The 21,603-nt window shown below is 40.1% G+C and overlaps 2 protein-coding genes across 4 annotated transcripts in view; one reads left to right on the forward strand and one right to left on the reverse strand.

Moving 5' to 3' along the window:
* On the reverse strand, nt 1–17,475 carry LOC120307830. Of its 2 annotated transcripts, none has more exons than XM_039342987.1 (2): nt 16,689–17,475; nt 1–409 (listed from the first exon to the last, which is right to left on the reverse strand). In XM_039342987.1, the coding sequence occupies exons 1-2, from the start codon at nt 17,441–17,443 to the stop codon at nt 406–408; spliced, it is 759 nt and encodes a 252-aa protein (XP_039198921.1). In that variant the 5' UTR covers nt 17,444–17,475; the 3' UTR covers nt 1–405. The 2 variants fall into 2 exon arrangements, with proteins under 2 accessions (XP_039198921.1, XP_039198919.1); XM_039342985.1 differs by lacking the exon at nt 1–409 and adding an exon at nt 16,179–16,319.
* B3GNT2 (UDP-GlcNAc:betaGal beta-1,3-N-acetylglucosaminyltransferase 2) overlaps nt 16,983–21,603 on the forward strand; it is a 17,834-nt gene continuing 13,213 nt past the window's right edge. Inside the window, exon 1 of one of the 2 annotated variants that reach the window (XM_039342984.1) lies at nt 16,983–17,116. The gene's annotated coding sequence lies outside the window, so the exon portion shown is untranslated. Of the gene's footprint in view, nt 17,117–17,389; nt 17,530–21,603 lie in introns of those variants that run through there. The other variant, XM_039342983.1, reaches the window with a different exon arrangement.

Here is a 21,603-nt window from a genome sequence, read left to right on the forward strand (position 1 = left end):
TTATGTTGCATCCATCTAAAGTTTAATGAATAAAGAGAAGAAACCAACAGTAGGTTTTATTACAAAAAGCTATTGGGCAATTTTCTTTATTTCTTCAAAACCATCAGGCTAATAGATCAGCTATTGGGATAATAGCATTTATTCATTTACATTTATTTTAAATATTTATATGGGTGCCCCTCTTGCATAATGTAAAACTGGGCAGCTAACAACAGCAACTCTGTAACACCTAAATTCAAAATCCACATTTTTAGTTTTAAAAAAATGTATCCATATCTCTTGCTGAAATGCAGGGGCCTCACCTGTCTCCAGGTACAATACACAAACTGTAGGAATGATGATGATGATGATGATGATGATGATGATGATGATGATGAAAGTAATGTTGAAATGATGATGTTGAAACTAACTGAAAGAAAAGAAGAACAGACATGAAAATCAGAAAAAGAGAGGAGAATGTCCCAAGTAGCAGTGATTTTAAAATGCCTCCATCTTGGAAAATTAGAGCCCTTTTGGTAAGAGAAATTTCCCAAAGAATATTGCTGTTAGCTTAGCCTTGGAGCAATATAGGCTTTTACACATTTTACATAAAAATATATAGTTACCAAACAGTCCACACAAGCCTCTAAATCCACAATATACACTGGCTGTTAATTGTTGAGACAAAAATAGTGGCTTCTGGTAAACAGATTCCTTTGGGAATAAAGTTTGTGATTGCTGTGAAACACTTGGTCCTGCTTTCCTGTAGTACAGTGTTTCCCAAACTTGACAATTTTAAGGCATATGGACTTCAACTCCCAGAATTCCACAGCCAGCGTTGCTGGCTGTGGAATTCTGGGAGTTGAAGTCCTCATACCTTAAAATTGTCAAGTTTGGGAAACACTGCTGTAGTACTTTCCTCACAGAGAAGAACAGAACCTGTCAGTGAGTGGGAATAACCTGTGAGTGCCACAGGTAAACCATACCTCAGAGCAGAAGCTGGGGTCTGAAGAATGCAGCCGCCCATCCAGTGGAAGCAGCTTTCTATTTATATTAGTGTTAATAATTGCATAATCTCATTATTAAAGTCAGTTTTTTTAAAAATCTCTCAGGCCTTTCAAAAAGAAGACAAACAGCAAGGAATAATAATCCACTTTGCAATGAAACCTATTGCCAGGCTCAGAACACTTGGAACTAGCTTGGCTAGGATGTAAAGTTTACATATACACACACACACATATTCATACTCACACATGCGGTTTTTAGAAAGTTACATAGTTTTTAAAAGGCTCATTACATTCCCCTGCTGTAGCAATGTTTACTGTATGTCTATCTGGAATGCTTGAGAAAACAATAGACTGCTGCAGTGTTACCTTCCTGCCATCGCTATTGGCATTGTTATTTTTAGTTTACTTCTTTCAATCCCACAGAAGGCATCTTTCCCCTCCTTCCAAGTGAAAGCATATAGCTACTTTGACTGTATTATATTAAATATAATATAATTAAATGTATCAAGTATAATATAATCAAAGTAGCTATATGCTTTCCGTTTGAGGGAAAAGACAGATGGCTTTCTGTGGGATTGAAAGAAGTAGACCAAAAATAGCAATGCCAATAGTGATGACAGGAAGGTAACATTGCTGCAGCCTGTATCTGCTTGTATATTTATTAAAAACAGAGAAAAAAGTTAATGATTCATTTTATCCACTATCATCTTTTCATGTATTTACTGGATACATAAATTTGATTTGCATCTACAAAGGCTAAAGCAGTCCAGACATTGGTTCTCCTTTTCCTGAATGAACAGATTGTGTCTTCAATTCCACATTCAACTTCTCTGGTCCCAAAGTGATTTTTCACATTCTAAAATGTTGCCAAAATAACGACTATTTCACCCTTGTTACTCAATGACTTTCACCTGGCTTCTGTCTCTTAAGAATTTTCCCCAGGGCGAGATGGGTATTGCCTGGGGCAACAATATTCCAAGATAAAAATATAAGAATACACACATTTGGTTTCTTGATCCACACATCCTTAAGGATTACACTTATTCTCTTTCTATATTTAATTTAGGGAGGAAATTACAGCACCATACATTGTGGCGAGATAGGGAGTTAATGGCTTTAATATGCTTTCAGGATGGTATGTTACTAATGCTACATATAATTAGTTTAACATATAGCTACTTTGATTATATTATATTAAATATAATTAAATATATTAAATATAATATAATCAAAGTAGCTATATGGTTTCAGTTCGAGGGAGAAGAGTGGTGTATTCGTTGTGGTCAGGCAAGGTACTTTTTTTGAGACAAATTTATTTATTTCCAGGACTTACTGCATAGGTCACTCCAGTCAGAACAAATTCTGAATGACATACAATTCCTCCTCCGTAAGTTGGAATAAATACAGAACTAAATGACACAAACCACCTCTACATCCAACAGATGTATTTATTTCATATCTCTATGTATCCTTTATGTCTCAGCTTTAATTTCTGCTGCTGCATCTACGTACAGTAACAGACCGTTGTAGCTTTCAGTTTCAAGCCTCAGCCTGGAACAGAAAATGCAAAACCAGGTATTGAAGTGAATCAGCAAGACTTCCTGCAGTTGAGAGAGCTGCTTTGCTCTAAAACCACTGGGACCCCCCCCCCGCCGCCAGTTCATCAGTAAGTTGATGATACTCAATGATACTGTACATCTCTGCCCAGACTGTCCAAGTTATGTCACCAAAGTTCTTCCCAGAGCCTGGAGACAATGAAAATGTGGATGGGGAAGAACAAGTTTGGCTCAACTCTAACAAAAAGAGAGGATGAAGACTTTATGGGCTCCCATATCTGGAGATCTTCCATTATTAGCTCTAGTTAACACTCCCAGGCAGAGTTGGTGCACAATTTCATGTTCATGGCACAGGTGGCAGCCATGGGGCAGGAGGGCCTTTCCTTAAATCAATGCAGGTCATGAAGCAGGCATGTAACACGCACAGGCTGAGAGCACCCAAAATTACCTGTGCTACAATTCATACCAAATGCAGCTTCCAGCTATGCTTTGAGGGCAGCCTCAAGTAGAGTGTCAACTTTGAAAATGAGTGTGGCTGCAGCCATTTTCCCTACTCATTTTCGGTTGACACATAGCACAGAGGGAGGGGGTTTACCAGGTGCTTCGCTAGACTAAACAGATTTTCTCCCGTGGGAACCAAGGTCATCGGTTGCTCCAGGGACTGCAGGCTGGGCGTTTTGTGAAAAGCCTGCCAAGAAGATGCATTGTGGAACATAGTAGCTTGCATAGCTTTAGGAATAGGATTTCTTAACTTTGTATTGGGGAGTGTTACATGTCTATTCAGACTTGGTTTCACTTTTGATGTGCTGATACTTTGTATCAATAAACGTGTTCTTTGAGGAACTTGCAAGCCTCGGAGTTCTGCTTTATTTGTCTCTGTCTGTTGGAACCATGACATAGAGTGCATTACAACAGTCCATACCATGTTGGCTTTCCGCAGACAGTAATCCACTACTCCCAATATTGGTCTTTGATATATTGTTATTACTCATATTATTCTAGTAGTAACTGTATTGGTAAACTACTTCAGAATGTCATAATTTAATAAATTAATAATAAATGAAGAAAAATGCAGAACCTTGCAACACTGAAAGCTTTTTTGTTTTCATACTGGCTAAAGCCCTTTTCACCTATTACATTCTCTCCCTGCACTCCAGTCTTTTGGGACAGATAAAAATAAGAAGAGGAAATCTGCAAATTCCTTTTCCCATTCACATCAGAGGTAGTCCTCGACTTTATGACTATTCAGTGACCATTCAAAGTTATGACAGCTGAAAAAAATCCAGTCCCTGCATTTATGACTGGTCCTTATACTTACAACCATCCTCACAATTACTGCATCCCCATAGTCATGTGATCACCATTTGCGACTTTTCCAGCTTGTCTTCCAAGAGTCAATGATGAAAGCCGAGTCTGCTTAATGGCAGCATGATTCACTTAATGACCCATGTGATTTGCTTGATGACTATGGCAACAAAGATCATAAAGTAGGATGTAAATCAGTTAACAGCCACCTCATTTAGCAACAGAAGTTCCAGGTCCAATTGTGTTCATAAGTCAAGGACTACCTGAAGATTTTTCTTTCCAAGGTGGAAAAACTCTTTAGCAGACTTCTGCTAAAGGGGATATAGGACCTCAGCAAAGATTAGCAACCTTAGATAGCAAAGGGTGATCAGTTCCAGGAAAGAGGGAGACATATATAAAGCAATTGCGTCTTCAAATACAGTGAATGAATTCTTTGTTAAAAACCAGGAAGGAATGTCTCAGGAAACCACAAGTTTCTGCTTAAAAAATTTTTGCTTGAAACCTCAAATGCTGAGGCTAGTCTATATCTGAAACACTTTATTGTAGTCAGGAGTTCTTGAATAAAAATGTACAAGCTAATTGTCTATAATTTGTGTCCTTTCATTCACATGATAAAGCACAGAGACAAGCATCCTTTCTCTATTGATGAAGCTTAAGAACATTTTAAAAATAAGATGTTCTTGCTAATATGGTATCATTATCATGTGCTTTGAGGGAAGAGGGAAAAGATAAATATTCTGTAAAGGGAAGAAATATCAATATTGTAAATAATGAGCCATATTTACTTCCCAGAGAAAGAATGAAGGAAAATAAACATCACTCATGTACACAACTTGACATTTTCTTTGCTTTATATCTACTTAAGCTTTAATGGAAAATTCATTTTTACAGGCAGAGATATCGACCTAAAAAGTCTGACCAGGTCTTTTGCAAAACAGATTAACTATTTACAACTTCAGAATTCATTAACCTTCAAGTTGAAGAGCACAGTCTAATGAATGCGGCTATCTTAATTAAAAATGAAAAGATATTTGTAGGGTTCATTTTTTAAATATACCTCAGTTTCTACTTCTTGAACCTGTATGTGAATTGAATTCAGTTTCTACTGCACTTTTCTAAATGTACCTTATGATTAAAGGTAACTATAGGGAATTAAACATGAAGAACAAACCAGTTATGTAATAAACATAAAATTATCTTTTCTGAACTCAGTGGAATATCTGAACCATAGACAAATAAGCAAATGATTTATCCATCAGTACATACAAAACTATAGAATGCAATATCAAAAGAAAGAATAGAAGGATTTCTGGAGGAAAAATAGAGAACTGAAGACAGCTCTGCTAAAAGCAAAGCCAACAACTGTGAGGGAATGAAGAGCTGAGAAAGTAGACTGGCTCTTCATAATTCCTCTCCAGACAAGGAATTACAAATTCATCTTTGGACAAGGAACAATTGCCTACAAGCGCTCCAAACAGTTGCTCTCATGAGGAGAATGCAAAACAGCAGTTTCTGGGGAGGTTTAAAGCTCTGGAATACAAGGGAATAGCCATCTTTTTGCTCAAACAGAAGTTGTTGCCTTCGAAAAGACCCTGGGCTCATATACTTCCTTTTCTAATCACTTTTGAAAACTGCTTGTTAATTGCATTTCAGCTGTTAGGAACCTTTGGGCTGACAAGTTTTACAGCACCAGGTGAGTTTCCTCTAAATGTTAGTGAAAAAAATTAAAAAATTAAATACGTATATTATATATATGTGTGTGTGTGTGTGTGTGTATGTGTGTATGTATGTGTGTGTGTGTGTGTGTGTATGTGTGTGTGTGTGTGTATATATATATATATATATATATATATATATATATATATATATATATATATATATATATATGATTTTTGAATTAATTATAAGAATCCTTCTCATGGAAAAATTTTTTGTTTAGAATTCTCCTTAAAAATGACAAGATGAGACTTTGAAGGCTGAGGAGTAGAGGGAACCAGCTAAAACTAAAAACTGCAGTTAAAGGAGAATGTTTACATTTGACTTATTAATGCAGAATGCAGCAAAATGTTTTAACATTTAACATTAACATTGGACATATTGAAAGATATTTTTGAAGAATGGACTCAGCAGTTAATTTTAAAAGTGTCTACCTCTATAGATAAACTGTGTTTAAAAGAAGTTGGAACAGGAACAAGTTTTAATGGACATGACTTAGATTGATTTGAAAATGAATTTAAAAGTGATAATGATATGGAAGAAGATGGTACATTGGACATATAGATGAAACTAGCTGCTGTCTTAATATTTATTTATTAGATTTATATGCTGCCCATCTCATGATTTGAGGCAACTTGAATTAATTCAAAGAGATATCCAAGTGACCTGGATAATTTTCCTATATTGCATTTAAAAAGTCAGTGGAATAGTTCACATATTGCAATAAATCAAAATATGGATTTTTGTTTTCTTAGTATGCCATGTTAACTCAATTATTGTGTCTCTAAGCCATGATCAAAGGTTCAGTTATGGTTACTTTAATATACTATGTTTAAAACTGCTGTTACAGTTAATTAAATAAATCATATTTCAGCCACCTAACATGGAATTCAATAAGGAATAAAGCACAATGACTAAAACAATGAGCAAGAATATGTTACAATATGTGAAGGGAAGGCAGATTTCAAAGCAAGTTGATTGACTGATTATGTGCAATCCACTTGTTAACAACCACACATGATCATGTGATAAAAATTCAGCTAGAATAGAATAATAACTTTATTGTTACTTTGAATGCACACTAATCGGTGTACATTAAAATGAAATTTTGTTGCATTCAGTTCTCAAAGGATCACCACCTCCGATACACACTACATAAATATGTCAAAAATAAATAAATACAGAATTATGCATATACCCACATACATTATGTGACACAGAGAAACAACAGTCTAATTCCGGTTATGTATACATGTGCAAGGTGAGGAAAACGAATCTTGCGAGTTTACCAGATGGATGGCATAGGAAACAAAGCTATTACATAATCAGGTAGTCCTGCTAGAAATACTTTGAAACCTCCTCCCAGAGGGGAGCAACAGAAACAGACCGTAAAGTGGGTATGTGGGGTCTCTAATAATGCTTTGAGCTCTAAGCACATAACGCTTATAAGCAGCATCCTGAATACCAGGGAGTGAACTTCCTATGATCTTCTTGACTGTCCTTACCATTCTCTGTATGGACTTTCTATCTGAGACTCTGCTGCCTCAAACCAAACAGTGATGCAATTTGTTAAAATGCTCTCAGTAGAAAGTGGCCAGGACAGAAAGAGAGAGATGTGGTCTCCTCATCCGACGCAGGAAATGCAGATGCTGGTTTGCATGCTTCACTAAGGGTGATGTGTGGAGAGACCAATTCTGATTGTTAGTTATCTGCACCCCCAGATACTTAATACTGTTGACCACCTCTATAGCTGTCTCCTTGATTACTGAGTGGAGTATGATTATGCCGTCTCTTTCTAAAATCTACAATTATCTCCTTTGTTTTACCAACATTTAGAACCAGGTTACTTTTATTGCACCAGTCCACCAGAGCTTTCACCTCTTCCCTATGAGCATCTTCATTGTCATCCCAGATAAGACCCCCCATTGCCATGTTGTCTGCATACTTCCCAATATGATTCGTAGCAGATTTGGCACAGCAGTCGTGGGTCATCAAGGTGAACAGTACGGACTCAGGACACAGCCCTGTGGGGAACCCATACTCAAGGAGATGGAGTTGGAAACTTTCTTTTCAACTGGCACAACCTGGGGCCTATCAATAAGGAAACCAAGTATCCAATTACATAAAAGCTTCTGCATCTGGTTCATATTTATGACATTTGCAGTATCCCAAGGTCATGTGATCCTCTTTTGCAATCTTCTGATAAGCAAAGTCAATGGGAAAGCCAGATTCACTTAACAACCAGGTTACTAACTTATCAACTGGAGTGATTCACTTAACAACAGTGGCAAGAAAGGTTGTAAAATGGGGCAAACTCATTTAACAAATGTTTCACTTAACAACAGAAATGTTGGACTCGATTATGGTCGTACGTCAAGGACTGCCTCTATACCAGTGGTTCTCAACCTGCGGGTCGGGACCCCATTTGGGGTCAAATGACCATTTCACAGGGGTCGCCAAACAACGCAGTCCGCCATTTTTTCCCCCTTTTCCTTAGCTGTGCTACTCCCTTTTATTCTATTGGCTTTTGAAAGCCAATAGAATAGACTCTCTTGAATAGAGTCTAATTCTATTGGCTTTCAAAAGCCAATAGGAATTGTCCAGGCTGTCTCTGTCCTGCTGAGCCCGCCAAAAGTCCCATTCTGCAAACGGTGCTGCACCAGTTGAGTAGTCCTCGACTTACGACCGGTTGAGTAGTCCTCGATTTACAACCGGTTGGGGGTCGCGACATTAAAAAGGTTGAGAACCACTGCTCTATACCTTTCACATAAGGACAAAGATTTCCATTCTTCTAGTCACATTCCACAGCTTGAGGTGAAAGACACTACTGAATCCCTTCTGTAATGAAAGAAGCACATATTGACTTCTGTATGGTATTATTTGAGTATTTCAATGACCTAGCTTGCATGAACGATAATGTCTCATGTTCTTCAGCCTTTTCTAATGCCAGTTTCAACATCTGGTATTTCTCTCTCCATGAAGGCATCTAATCTGTGCTGGATAATCCTAAATATTATTTTGATAGCATGTGAGATTAAGGATATTGTATAACAGTTCACACATTCTGTTAATTCTTCTTTCTTTGGTATCAATATATAGATTGACCTCTTTTGATCTTTGACCACTATATCATTTTTTTTTCAGATTTGCTAGCATAGCTTGATTAATTCTTTTACTGATTTTTTTTTCTTCTATTTCTCACCAGTATTTCTATAGATATTCCATCAATTCCAGAATTCCTTATTGCAAATAGGGAATATCTTCTAAAGTATCTTGAATATTGACAACTCTACTGTACATATTTTCAGTATACTCCTGCCACTTTTGATTGATGTTCTTTTACTATCAGTTAGTATCTTCCACTGGTGTCTTTTTGCATATCAGTCAGAGGTTGTAACTTCCTTCTGAATTCAAAGGACTTTTCTCTTGGTTTTCCTTATCTGTTTCTATCTTCAGTGCCTTTACAGATGTTGTTGTAATATTGCTTCTTGTTTTTTTCTAAGAGCTCTTAACAAATTCATTATTAAGTATCTCAGATTTTTGTTTTTCTTACGTTTGGCTGCTCTTTTGTTCTTGGGAGTTTCCACAGTTTATTCTAACATCAAGCTTGATTTCTTCTGTTTCTTGATCTTAAACAATTTCTTTTCATATTTATCCTTCCCAAACAAAATTCAGGACTTTAGACCATTCCTCAGACAAGTGCTCAAGATTATAGTATAGAAACATGTTGACTTTCTTCTTCCCCTTTAACTTAACTTAGAACTTGCATGCATGCAATTTGTGATTTGTTCATGTCTTAATTTAATACCCAATGAAGTGCCTATCCCAGGGGTAGGCAACCTTGGCTCTTTTATGACTCGTGGACTTCAACTCCCAGAATTCCTGAGCCACTATGGCTCAGCTTGGAAACCTCTCCCTTTCCCCTCAGCGTGGCTGGCTCAAGAATTCTGGGAGTTGAAGTCCACGAGTCATAAAAGAGCCAAGGTTGCCTACCCCTGGCCTATCCACTGAAAATACTAAGTTTCCAAAGCAAAAACATTCAAGCAGCTCACTGCCAGGAATTCAATCTGGTTGGGGCTCAAGATTAACTCAGCCTCCCATCCTTCCAAGGTCGGTAAAATGAGGACTCAGATGGATGAGGGCAATATGCTGACATTATAAACTGCCCAGAGAGTGTTGTAAAGCAGCGGTTCCCAAACACTGCGGCTTGGCAGCCCAGTGGAAGGGTGGGGAAGAGGGGAAATGGGCCACGCGAGCAGGAGCCTGGTGCGCACAGGCAGCTCAACTTGCATAAACAATGGGCCAGTGCATGGCATGCAGATCAACTTGTGCAAGTTGAGCTACACATGCACGCGCATGCCTGCCAGCCACTTGCTCAGCCCGGTTGCAAATAGGCCATGGCTCAGTAGTGGGCCATAGCCTGGAGGTCAGGGAGCCCTGCTGTAAAGCACTTTGAAGCAGTGTATAAGTCTAAGTGCCATTGCTGTTGTTATGACTATTAAGATTCCCAGCAAGTGTCTGTTCTTTATTAAATGGACTAAAACTTTAACATAAATAGCCATTTGTTAATTTCCAAGAGCTAAGATAAAAAGGACTTACAGTCTTTCTTAGTCTGTTTTTTTCAGCTGCTAATTCTTGCTTTGACCTTTTTTATGGAGTCATGTTTTGTCATTCAAACTCTAACCTTAAGAAAAGCAAACATTCACTATTTATGGAGGAAAAAGACAAGACTGGATTTATGATCATTCCCACACAAAAGAAAAATACACAAATAAAAAAAATACAAAACTAAAATCCTGTACCATACCCACTTTATTTTCCTTCTTATCAGCTAGGCTTGCCAGTTCTAGCTGAATCCCCACCTGGGGATTCCCCTTCCATCTGGTGATAGTTTTCATGTGGCACATTTGGCATACGGGCATATATGTATGCAAGCATGCATTGGCAGAAGCCATTCTGCAATAAAGGACAGATCCAGGACTCCCCAGCGTGCATTATTTGATAAACTACTAATTAAAATATTGACAGAGTTATATTAACAATTTTCACATACTTGCATACTCACCACATTCTCTTCCTTATTTCTTTGGAATGGCAGAAAAGAATATCCAGGGGGTGGGGGTTGAGGAGGGAAATGAGGTGAGGCTTAAAGACAGATTTCTTGGGAAGGAAAGAGAAATGAAAACAACACCAGGTAAACATGAGGCAAAAAGGGGGGAGAGGTGATTGGACAGGGATGAAAAGAGCAAAATTACTGAGGAGCAGAGTAATTTAGAGAGTGTTTTTTTTTTTAAGGGTTGCTTTTATCATTGAAGCAAAGTCCCACAAGCAAAGTTAATGTTCAGAGACCTTCAAGACCTTTTCAGCACCAAGATCTTCCTGGAAAATCTTTCTTCCTCTATTGTTAATGAAGATTTATTTGTTGGAAAGCATATTCTCAGTGACATGTCAGAAACCAGCAGAGAAGTATGCAGTTTGGGCTGGATTTTATTATCTACCCCAGGTTTTTGCTCTGCTTTTGTCACCAAATTTATATTTATATTATTTATTTTAAATAGGTGCATGCTGCCCATTCCTTAATAACTCTGGACAGTTTACAAAATTAGAACAAAAATAATAACTTGGAGTTAAAAGTAAGAAATATTAAATAATAAAAATGGAAATAGGAAGCCCTTAACGTTAGCATTTTAAAATGTGAAAAGACCCAAGTGAGTAACTCTATTTTCATCCTTTCTTAAGCTATATATTAAGGAAGGGGCTTATTTCAGTTCCAAAGTCAATTGATCCATAACATGGGCACTGCCACAGGAGGAAGAAAAACAGAACTTAACATCAATTACATCTACTGCGACTTGCACCATAATGACTCAAGACTGTGAGATGAACTATAAAGAAGTACAGTAGGCAATCCTGAAAGCAGTGTATGCCTAAAATTTACAGAGCCATTAGATCTGGGCTACAGAAATTGGGATTATCACTAGATGGCAGCAAAGAGATACAGAAAATTCCAGTGTTATCTGTAGTCAACTGCATTTTGCAATCCAGAACTATCAGCCCTAGTTTTTGCACTGGCACGAGCAGAGCACCTTCAACAGGGCTAGGAAGACAAACGGCAAGCAGTGATATTGTTTCAAATACAATTTATGTGGATCCTTTCAGATGCACCATTCTAGCCCAGCAGCAAATTGTGGACCATTTTAAGAGCTGCCCCATAAAAAGCACACATAGCTGGATTACAATAACCCAACCATAAAGTCACTACATATGAAAGACTGAAACTTGTTCTCTTTCTCTCCCCCCCCCCCACCACCTCTCTCTTCCAAGGACACATCTGGTTTATCATCAATGTGGCGGTTCAAGGCCAATATTAGATATTCCCCAAGCTGCAAACCTGATTCTTAAGAAGGAGTCCAATCCCATTTAGAACTAGGGTATTTCCTCCAAATCTAGTTCCCAGATCAGTCATAATTCCATGTATTCTATGATGTGTAAAACAGCATTGAGGTTCCAACTTACTTCTGGGAAACAACAACACATTTGATGCAACATCGCTCTTTCTCAATTTCTTTGTATCAACTGTTGTAAATAGTTGCTCCTCATAACAAACATAGATGCCCATTAAAAAAAAAATGGTGACACATGTGCATTTCCACATTATAACAGGAACAGCTTTCATTCCAAAAAGACAGAAAAATTAAACTTGGATTGTACTTGCCTAAAGATATGCAACCACATTCTTATAATCACCTGAAAGTGGTATTTTTAAATATAGTGCTACTGAATGAGCAGGCTGTGACTATAAATGAATGAGATTATATATTGAATGAGATTAATTACATCACTGATAACAGACACTCCCTTTCTGTGGCCCTTTAAAATGTTCTTTTAATTCTTTCAAAGTTGAGAATTATACTATGTATAAATCCCTTAAAAAAGAAAATTGCAACCTCTATAAATAATTGATCTGTCATCTCAACCTTAGCCTTTCTTTGTAATAAGCTCTCATTTCATATTTTCACTTTCTTTCTCTCCTGTCAACCCCCACACCAGCAAGCACATGTGCACATGCACACACTCCCCAAAAAACTATTTTGCAAGAGATATCTAATTTGCCCTGCCAGAAGATTACTTATATTTTCCCCATTATATATAATGAAGACACTTCCAAAACGTGCTGCCAGTCACATTTCTGGACCTTATAGAATTACATTGTCAGAACCCTGTCTGTCTATGGGCATGGGGGTTCTTGTTCTTTTCAGAAAGCCTTGGAAGCGGCGCCTTATCACTCTGTTCCCACAGGGTTTTCATGCCTGTGGATTGACCTGTTTGAACTGTCCGGATGGACACTTGAGGTGGGATTATCGTGGACTCTTTTGACCTATTGATCCACGCGGGAAACCCTCAGATCCTGCCTTCTATTCCTGCAATCAACATTTCCCAATAAAAGTTCCTTTTGAAATGATGTCCATTTCAAGAGCTCTGCTTTCTTGTGAGGACTGATTAAGGCAGGTCCTTACATTAGGCAGGATCTGCAAAGTGGTCAACCCAGAGGGAAAACCCCTACCGTGGGGACCGTGCAAAAGATGTCGAACCATGGTGGTGAGAGAGGAGAAGGCAACCTTTGCAGGGAAGCTTCCAAGGCTGGCCTGAGCGGAAGCAGCTCATGTTCCTTCAGCTCATCCGATGAAGCCGTGACGAGAAAGTCGGGAGAAGCTGAGATGATCGATTGGTGTTGGAAAGAAGAAAGAATGGGAGGCAAAAGCCAGAAGGTGACCCTTAAGCGTGGCAGCCACCAACTAGGATGAAAGTGGGAGATGGAGAGGTCGCTCAACCTCAGCAAGGGTGAGAGACCAGCCCAATCCGACTGCTTCCTCAAACTAGCCATCAACCTGATAGTGGAAGCTTTCAAGTCTCTTAAAGAGGAAGAAGAAGAAGACCCCTGCTGGGGCTCAGTGGGGCTGGGGTTGGCAGAAGAGGAATGCTAGGAGAGTGAATTGATGAACCCTGGACCCTCTAACAGTGCATTAGAGGCTACGGAGAACATGGCTTCAGCAGCCACCCCAGCACAGGCCACCCCAGCTGGGGGGGACGGGTGCTGAGCTAGATGGAGAACCCACTGACCCAATTGAAAGGTCCCACTCTTGGGAGTGAAATACAATGGGATGCCTCAGCAGCTGGGATTCTTCCTAGCCTATGTCCTGAGCTACATGGAGGAATATGGTCGGGACATTCCCAGCAACAATGGATGGGTGAGAGTAGTGACCATGGCCTTGGAGGAAGCAGCAGGTCACTGGATGGTGACCCTGCATAATGCTGATGCTCCCAGGCTTCGGAACTTCAACCAATTCATGGCTGCCCTGAGGACGAGGTTCGAGGACCCCTTAGCTGACTGGAAGGCTAGAGAATGCATTAAAACAGTGGGGCAAGGTCATCGCCTGGTGGAAGAGTATACGGAGAAATTCAGAGACCTGGCATGCCATCTCAATTGACCAGAGGAAGTCCTAGTGGGTCATTTCAAAGACGGCCTGAACCATGACCTGTACCACTCGTGCATCGCCAGGAGAGATCTGGACCGCCTCCATGACTGGTGTATCCTGGCTTAGGAAGCTGAAATCAAACAAGCTCGAAGTCAGCGACTCCTGGGCAAATCTGGAGACGGTCCCTCGCCGAGGGAAAATGAGAAGCGACAAAAAAACTCACCGCAGCACTGCAGCACTTGCTTCAAGTGCAGTATGGAGAGACACCAGGCTGCAGAATGCCTTTCAAAGATTCCGGTATGCAAACCCAATTGTTCAAGTGGAGGGAAGCCTGGGAAGACTCCGCAATGACCCAGGGAGATCGCCATGAAAAGCGCTGAGGTCGTCAAGATCCGTTCCCCTGAGATCCTGGGGGAAGTAACTCTGACCCCGACTAGAAAACCACCCAACTTTCCTGATAGCGACTCTGAAGATGAACCTCCCATTTTTTTAAGGGAGGGCAGCATGTCAGAATCTTGTCTCTTTATGGGCATGGGGTTTCTTGTTCTTTTCGAGTTCTGCCATTCTCCTGGGGGGGGGGAAGCTTGGAGTTGCTTATGTGTATTTCCTTTGCTTTGTTCCTTGCTCTATCCTCTTTGAGGTTTCTCTATCGGGGTGAGAATGGAATGTGCCTCCAGCCATCTGCCTTATCTACGGGCACGGAGGAAGTGGCACAGAGACCTAATAGCCTTGGAAACGGTGCTTTATCACTCCATTCCCACAGCGTTTTCACACCTGCGGATTGGCCTATTTGAACCATCTGGATGGACAGTTGGGGTGGGGTTACCATTGACTCTTTTGATTTGATTCGTGCAGGAAACCCTCAGATGCTACCTTCTATTCCTGCTGTCAACATCTCCCAATAAAAGTTCCTTTTGAAATGATGTCCATTTCAAGAGTTTTGTTTTCTTGGGAGGACTGATTGAGGCAGGTCCTTACATACACATCCATTCCCTATTGTTCCTAAAGAATGCTCTCAGGTTGAGCAAAACGGCTGGTAGCAACATCTGTGCAGAATTCTTAGCAGCATTACAAATGGGCTTTGCCACCGTAACAGTCAACAACCCTCAAATTCTCAGGCAGTTGCCCAACCATGGACAAATCAGGAACAGCCACAGTCAGCTAGGGATTGCCCCTTGATAAATCTATGTTCTTATATTTTGTCAAAAAAGAGTCAAAGCAACACCCATTTCAATTTTGGAAGTAGAGCACCATGTCATACTTGTTTCCACAGTTAGTTAATTTAAATATATGCAAACATAATGGCATAATCAATTAAATCTCAGCCTGTCTTAAAACTGCCAACTTCAGAATCAATCCTTGTTGCACCAAGTCTGGGTCTGAAGAATGAAGGTCCTCTCCTAGAAGTTCTCTTGGTCTACAATCATAACTCTGCCTCCTGCCTTAGAGTAAAACTTGATAATTACTGCTGGTGATGGATTTATCTTAGTATCCATAAAATGTATGTGTGGATTTCTAAAATAATATTTGAACAAGACTTTTAATGTAATTTTTAAGATATTGTATCCTTTCTCCAAAGAAATGACAACTTATTAGATACACGCCACAGAAACTACTGGAACCAAGAATACAATTATTTATTTTTGCACTCTGCTGAATAGGTGCTTTGATCTGGATAATGCTCAGCCATCATCCACTAATTGAGGTTGTGTCTGCATAACTCACCAGATTAACATGCAATTGGCTAAATTTTAAATTTAAATAGCTCGAAAGAATTATAATAGGCTCTCTTTAATTCTTTGTTGGTAAAGTTAAAATTTAACACACAAATAGTCTGTAGCAGAAGCGACTGCCTGTGAAGGCTCCTAGACTGGGGCTGAAAGGCGAAAGTGGAAGCAGTATGCTAGGTCCCATATTGGTAGACCAGATTGCCCTGACAGGCTGGCCTCACCGGAAAACATATAATTCGCTAGTTTGTAGTTCAGGGTAAGTGTACATATTGAGGTTAGTGGAATAATTCGAAGAGCCAAGCTGAGTGCAATCTACTATCTAGAAACTTGCCTGATTTGGTTGCTGCAAGGTTACTTAGCAGATGCCTTCTGGAACTCGGACTTGGTGGAAGAAGAAACGAATGTCAGCAGATGCTTAATTCTAATGAGAAGCTACTCCAGCAAAAGCCCAGGAGGAGATGCTGTTTTGACGCACTAATTGCTTGTGTGTGTAATTACAACGGATGTAGGTGGGAAAAGAAATTGAGGTATTAATTCGCTGTCATGGCACTGAAGGAAAAAAAAAACAAACCGGTCAGCAGAGAAGCGGAGACGCTCGATGTCATCTGCTAGCTTCACCGCGGGATTTCTGTAGCTAATGCCTCTCGCCGGGCGATTTTGTGGAGGGACTGTAGTTAAACGTTCCCACTCAAGCGGCTCTAATTACTCCAACTCCTCCCCTCCCCGCCCCCGGCACCCGATGAGGATGCGCAAGCACACTGAAAGGCGCTGCGAAGTTTACTACCCCGCGGAAGCAAGTGCTTCGCGTCTCGTCAGAAAAGCAAGCCTTTCTCCACAAGCCAATCCTTCCAGCGGGGACGAACGGGAGGAACTACAGCCCTGGCCCGCTTACCCCTTTCTTCCCCCTCGGTCTCCTACCGCAGCGAGGCCTTTTTTAGCTGTCGGGAGGCCGCCCAGGAGGTGTGGCTTGGAGCCTGTCTCCGGCGGTCGTTTTTTTGGTAGCCGAAGCTGAGCGACGGGGACTGGTTTGCTGGATTTTGTGCTCCTTCGGCCTGATACAACGCGAGCTGCTGAGGGCGAAATTCGGACTGCAAGGCGAGTGGAAGGCTCCGGCGAGCGTGCCGCCCAAAGGACGGCGAGCAACAAGTGTCTCCGGCCCTTTGCAGCTGGGCCGTGTGCGAAGTTAAGGTTTCGGGTCCCGACCGGTTGCCTGTAAACACGTGGCCCGGCCCCTCGGAGGCGGACGGCTTGCGGAGGAGCCGGAGGGTGGCTTCGAGGAAAAAGAAACCAGGGAGCCCTCCGGGAGATGCGCTGAACTGTGAGAACGAGAGAAGTGACCGCAGCGGGTGAGTCACGGAAGCGTGGAGGAGGAGGGGAAAGAAAAAAAAGAGAGACGGAAGCGGTCTCTGACGTTTCTTCTTTTCCTCGCTTCCCGCAACCGAAATGCTCCTTTCTCGCCGTTGGTGAAAGCCCGGCGAGCGCTGGCGGGCCTGGGGCGCAGCTTCTAGAGAGGAAAAAACTGCGCGCGCTTGTACCTCGGGGGATCCACTCCGGACGGTGGGAGGAGCGAGGGGCAAGCGCTGCTGAAACAACGTGTAATGGGGGAGAACCCGGCACATCCTGGCTCTGTTGGCAAGGCCATCATCTCCTAAGAGCGATGGTGGCGGCTTCATCAAGGACGACAGCAAGAGCACCAACTCCGGTCACAGGGACCCGGCGACGTAGCAGGAGGAACGGGCCCCGGCCATTGTCTGCCAAGGTAACGGCGAACATCTCTCCGCTTTCGGTAGTGTGTCTGCGTGCATGTGAGTTTGCTTGGCGTTCGGAGAAAGGAGGAATTGGTTGGCCGGGCATGTTGGAGAGGAGAGGAGAGAAAAAAAGGCGGCTGTGGTTTTCAAGGGAGGTCACATTCAAGTGGCTCGCGATAGGGTTGCCAGGATTGGGGTTTCCTGTCTTCGCGCAGAGGCGCTCGCCCGCACGCCCCAACAATCCTGTTTGGGCGGTTTAATGCTTTCCTCCGCCACTCCCTGAGCACGACAGGAGACTGAATTGGACGTGGAAAATTCTGTCCCAGAATATGGCTCGTGCGTATGGCATCGAAATCTGAAAAGATCAAGGGGTACTTGCTCCCCTTTGGGTTTCTCGACTGCCGAGTGCGAGAGACCAGCAGTGCTTTTTACTCTTAAGAGGGGTCGGTGGCACGTCCCTTGCCTTGTTCTACCGGCTACTCTTTTCCCATTTCAGACCTTTTCTTGTTTTCATTTCTCATTTGCAAGCTCATGTCTGGTTGGATTTGATTAATCAGATAATATTCTAAATGTTCTCTGGAATGTAGAATTTATATATGAATTAAAGACAGAGAGAATTTGACAGTTTTGGTAAAATCTGGATAATTTCATCGAAGAACCAAGTTGACATAGGATTGTTAAAGTACTGTGCAAAAAAGCTTTTGGCTTTCAGTTTATTTTCTACCTTGCATTGGTAGAGGCTGTTCTGATTTTTCTGAGTTTCTTTGAGGTATAAGTCCAATTGATATTTGGTAACTTACTCTCTAAATATGGGGGAAGTAAGGGATTTCATTATTTGTGTAAAGAAAATGAACTAATTGGAAGAAATAACAGGCCTCTTCAGTTTTAGTTTTTCTTAAGGTTTAAATGTTTTTCTCTTACTGGTGTCAGAGCAAGGATTACAGATTGTTTGGATGCTCTCAAAATAAACTAGAAAATGATCACTAGACGGTATTTTATTCGCTGTCGCCTAGTGGTCATCTGGATGTTTGCAGCCCAAATCATTCTGTTTCCAAGCATACAATTGCCCTTTAAAAGCTACACCTTCTCTCTGTGTGTGTCTCTTTGGATTTAGCTAATTAATTGCAGAATGTTTTGTAGTTCTGAAGACCAATGAACCTTCCTTCAAATTTAGATATTATTTAGTTTTAGTCTGATATTTTCACAAAATAATGATTTAGCTATAATGAGTACTCACAAGACCATATCAATTCTGTAAAAATTCACATAATGTTCTCTTTCAAGGATAATTTTACACGTACAAAACATTACACTGGTAACTATATCTAGTCCATAACTCCCAAATCATTCTTACTCCTACTTAACATTCTCTTTGACTGACCTCCACATAATCATTAGACTACATAGCTACAGATTATTAACTCAAGGATTCAGCAGTGTAATACAGAATCTACTCCACAAGAATACATTGTCAAAGACAATTTACCAGATTAAAAAAATCCTTTGACAAAGATTGCAAAGAAAATATGTGCTGAAGTAACCATGATGATGCATTTTTTTACTCCCTCCAAAAAGTTTCCAAAGTAGCTAGCACAATCTAAAATAACCATGATCCAAAAAAAAGTGGAACATAGAAAAGAGGGAACTACTTAGCTCTGGCTTCAGAGCTTAGTTAAAAATTCTTATCAAGTGGAATGAAAGCTCTTTGGGGTGCCTTGATGGGACAGTTAATCATAACCTGGTAAGACAGACTCTAAACTGAAATTTGTAGGTTGATAAAATAACGCTAGCTTTGGGAATATTTTCCATATGTATGGCGTTACCTGAGCATAAAGGTTTTTTGCCTGTAAATAAACTTTTGCACTAAATAGATTGTTTTACAATAGTTAAAGGGTGGAAAAAATGACAGAGTGCAAGTAGAAAGATAGGTGTTTTATAAAACTGCTTAGTGTGCCAATACACCATGAAATAATAGGCCTTCCTTTTTTCTTCCTTTTTTCATGCTGGAAAAATGGTCACGTAATCACATCAGATGTCACAATGCATGCAGAAAGAAATTAGTTGGTTGATTATGATCTGGGGAAGCAAAGAAAAGGTGAAGAGTGAAATGAGATACTCATATTAAAGCTATAAGAGGCTAGACCTGATAACAAACTAGTGAGGTTTAGAATACAGATACTGTTTTCCATAATGAATTTAACCTTGGTAACTATAAAATTCTAAAAAAAAGAAATGAGTACGGTAAAATGAGTGAATGAAAGATACTGTAATGTTCCAAATCTGAATGATAGTCCAAATGTCTATACAGCTAGTTTGAAATATTTGCAAATTTGATTGCAGGAAAGAGGCATTAAGACTTTTTGTACACAATGGGAGCTAAAGGTAGATTATCATTTTTGAAATGTTTAGAAAGCTTTCATTTTTACAAAACAAATCCTGACAAAATTGGTACATATTGGTTCCAATATAACAGTTGAAGTCATACATTTTTAACGGCATGGACTAAAAATGAAACTAAAATTAGATGTGTGTGACTATATTTACCTTAACATTGCTGGATACAACTACCATACAGGTAGTTCTCAACTTACAATTGGTCATTTAATGACAGCTTCAGGAAGAAAATTTTACAACCCATTGAGCATTTCTGGCATAAAATGTTGTGTCGTTTCCCCCCCCCCCCCGGTCACATTCAGCAGCTTCGTAACTGGTTCCTGTTTACATCTGATTGCAGTGTCCTGCAGTTGCATGACTGTGATATGTGACATTTTGTACTGGTTTCTGGCAAAAAATGCCCATTCTGGAGAATGGGTTCAGACTGATGACTATTCTAAAAACAGTCATAAAATTGGATCTGGTCACAAGGGTGCCTCAATTTACAGCCAAGGAATTTCAGCTGGTGGAATCCAGAAGAGGATCCTTTTCTGCCATGGCTCCAGCCCTTTGGAACATCTTGTTAAAGGAGATGAGATCCATCCCCTCTTTTTTAGCCTTTAGGAAAGCCTTAAAACTTTGTTATGTTGGCTTGGAGTCCTGAAGGAGAAGCTCATTTGGCTGGAGGTGGTTGGTGCAGCAATAGAAGATACCATCATTTCTCTGCTCCAAATTTAGGGTTTTTAATTAGTTTGATTTTTTTTTTAAATTGTAACCTTTTTATGTGTAGAATTGTACTTATATTTGCATATTTTTATCATTTTGTAAGCTGCTCAGAGTCACCTCAATTCATTAGGCAGTTTAATAAATAAATAAAAATAAAACTTACAACAAAAATTCCAATCCCAATTGTGGCTGTTAAGTTGAGGTCTACCTGTAGTTCAAAACATTTGAATTTGTAGCCTGTCTTGGAGAACAGAGAGCCAAACATAATTTCTTTCTCTACCTGGTTTTCTTAATTTGTAAGAAAAGGCACTATGCAAAATCATATAAGTAATTTCTGAAGAGAAATCTTAGAGTTATTATGGAAGCCTAGGAACAGTATCAATCCAGTGTGTATACTACTTGCTATAAAAATAAGGCAAAAGCCATGCTTACTATAATTAGAGAGTTAAAAATAGACCTGTTGATAAAATAATGCTGTTATAACAAACGAGCTAAATGTGTTAGATACAGTTCTCATAACTGTAGCTTAAGCGTTATAACTGAAAAATGATTGAAAAGGGTTGATTAGAAAGATTAGGAGGCTCAAGTAACTCTACTATCAAGAAGCACTGCAGCAATTGGGCCTCTTCAATTTGTAACAAAGAAAGATAAGGGAAATACATGGTAGAAGGGGGTGACAAGGAGACTGATGACATTTTTTCCTTCTGTCACAATGTTAGAATCCATTTTATTCCAATGAAGCTGGAAATAGGAAGATTCTAGACCACTGGAAGAAAATGCGTTTTCACACAATGCCTAGTTAGAATTTGTAGTTAGTAAGCTAACAATTTGGATTGGTTTAAAGGGGGATTGGACAGATTCACAGATGATCAGGCTATCGGTGACTACTGATATTGATCACTATAATCTGATCTATATGGTCATATGCATATTCATATCTCAGAAATAACGATGAAAAGTGATGAAAAGGATGTTAAATTAATTGA

The sequence above is a fragment of the Crotalus tigris genome, unplaced genomic scaffold (genome assembly GCF_016545835.1).
Source record: "Crotalus tigris isolate CLP2741 ecotype Arizona unplaced genomic scaffold, ASM1654583v1 scf7180000017831.1706817, whole genome shotgun sequence".
NCBI lineage: Eukaryota > Metazoa > Chordata > Lepidosauria > Squamata > Viperidae > Crotalus > Crotalus tigris.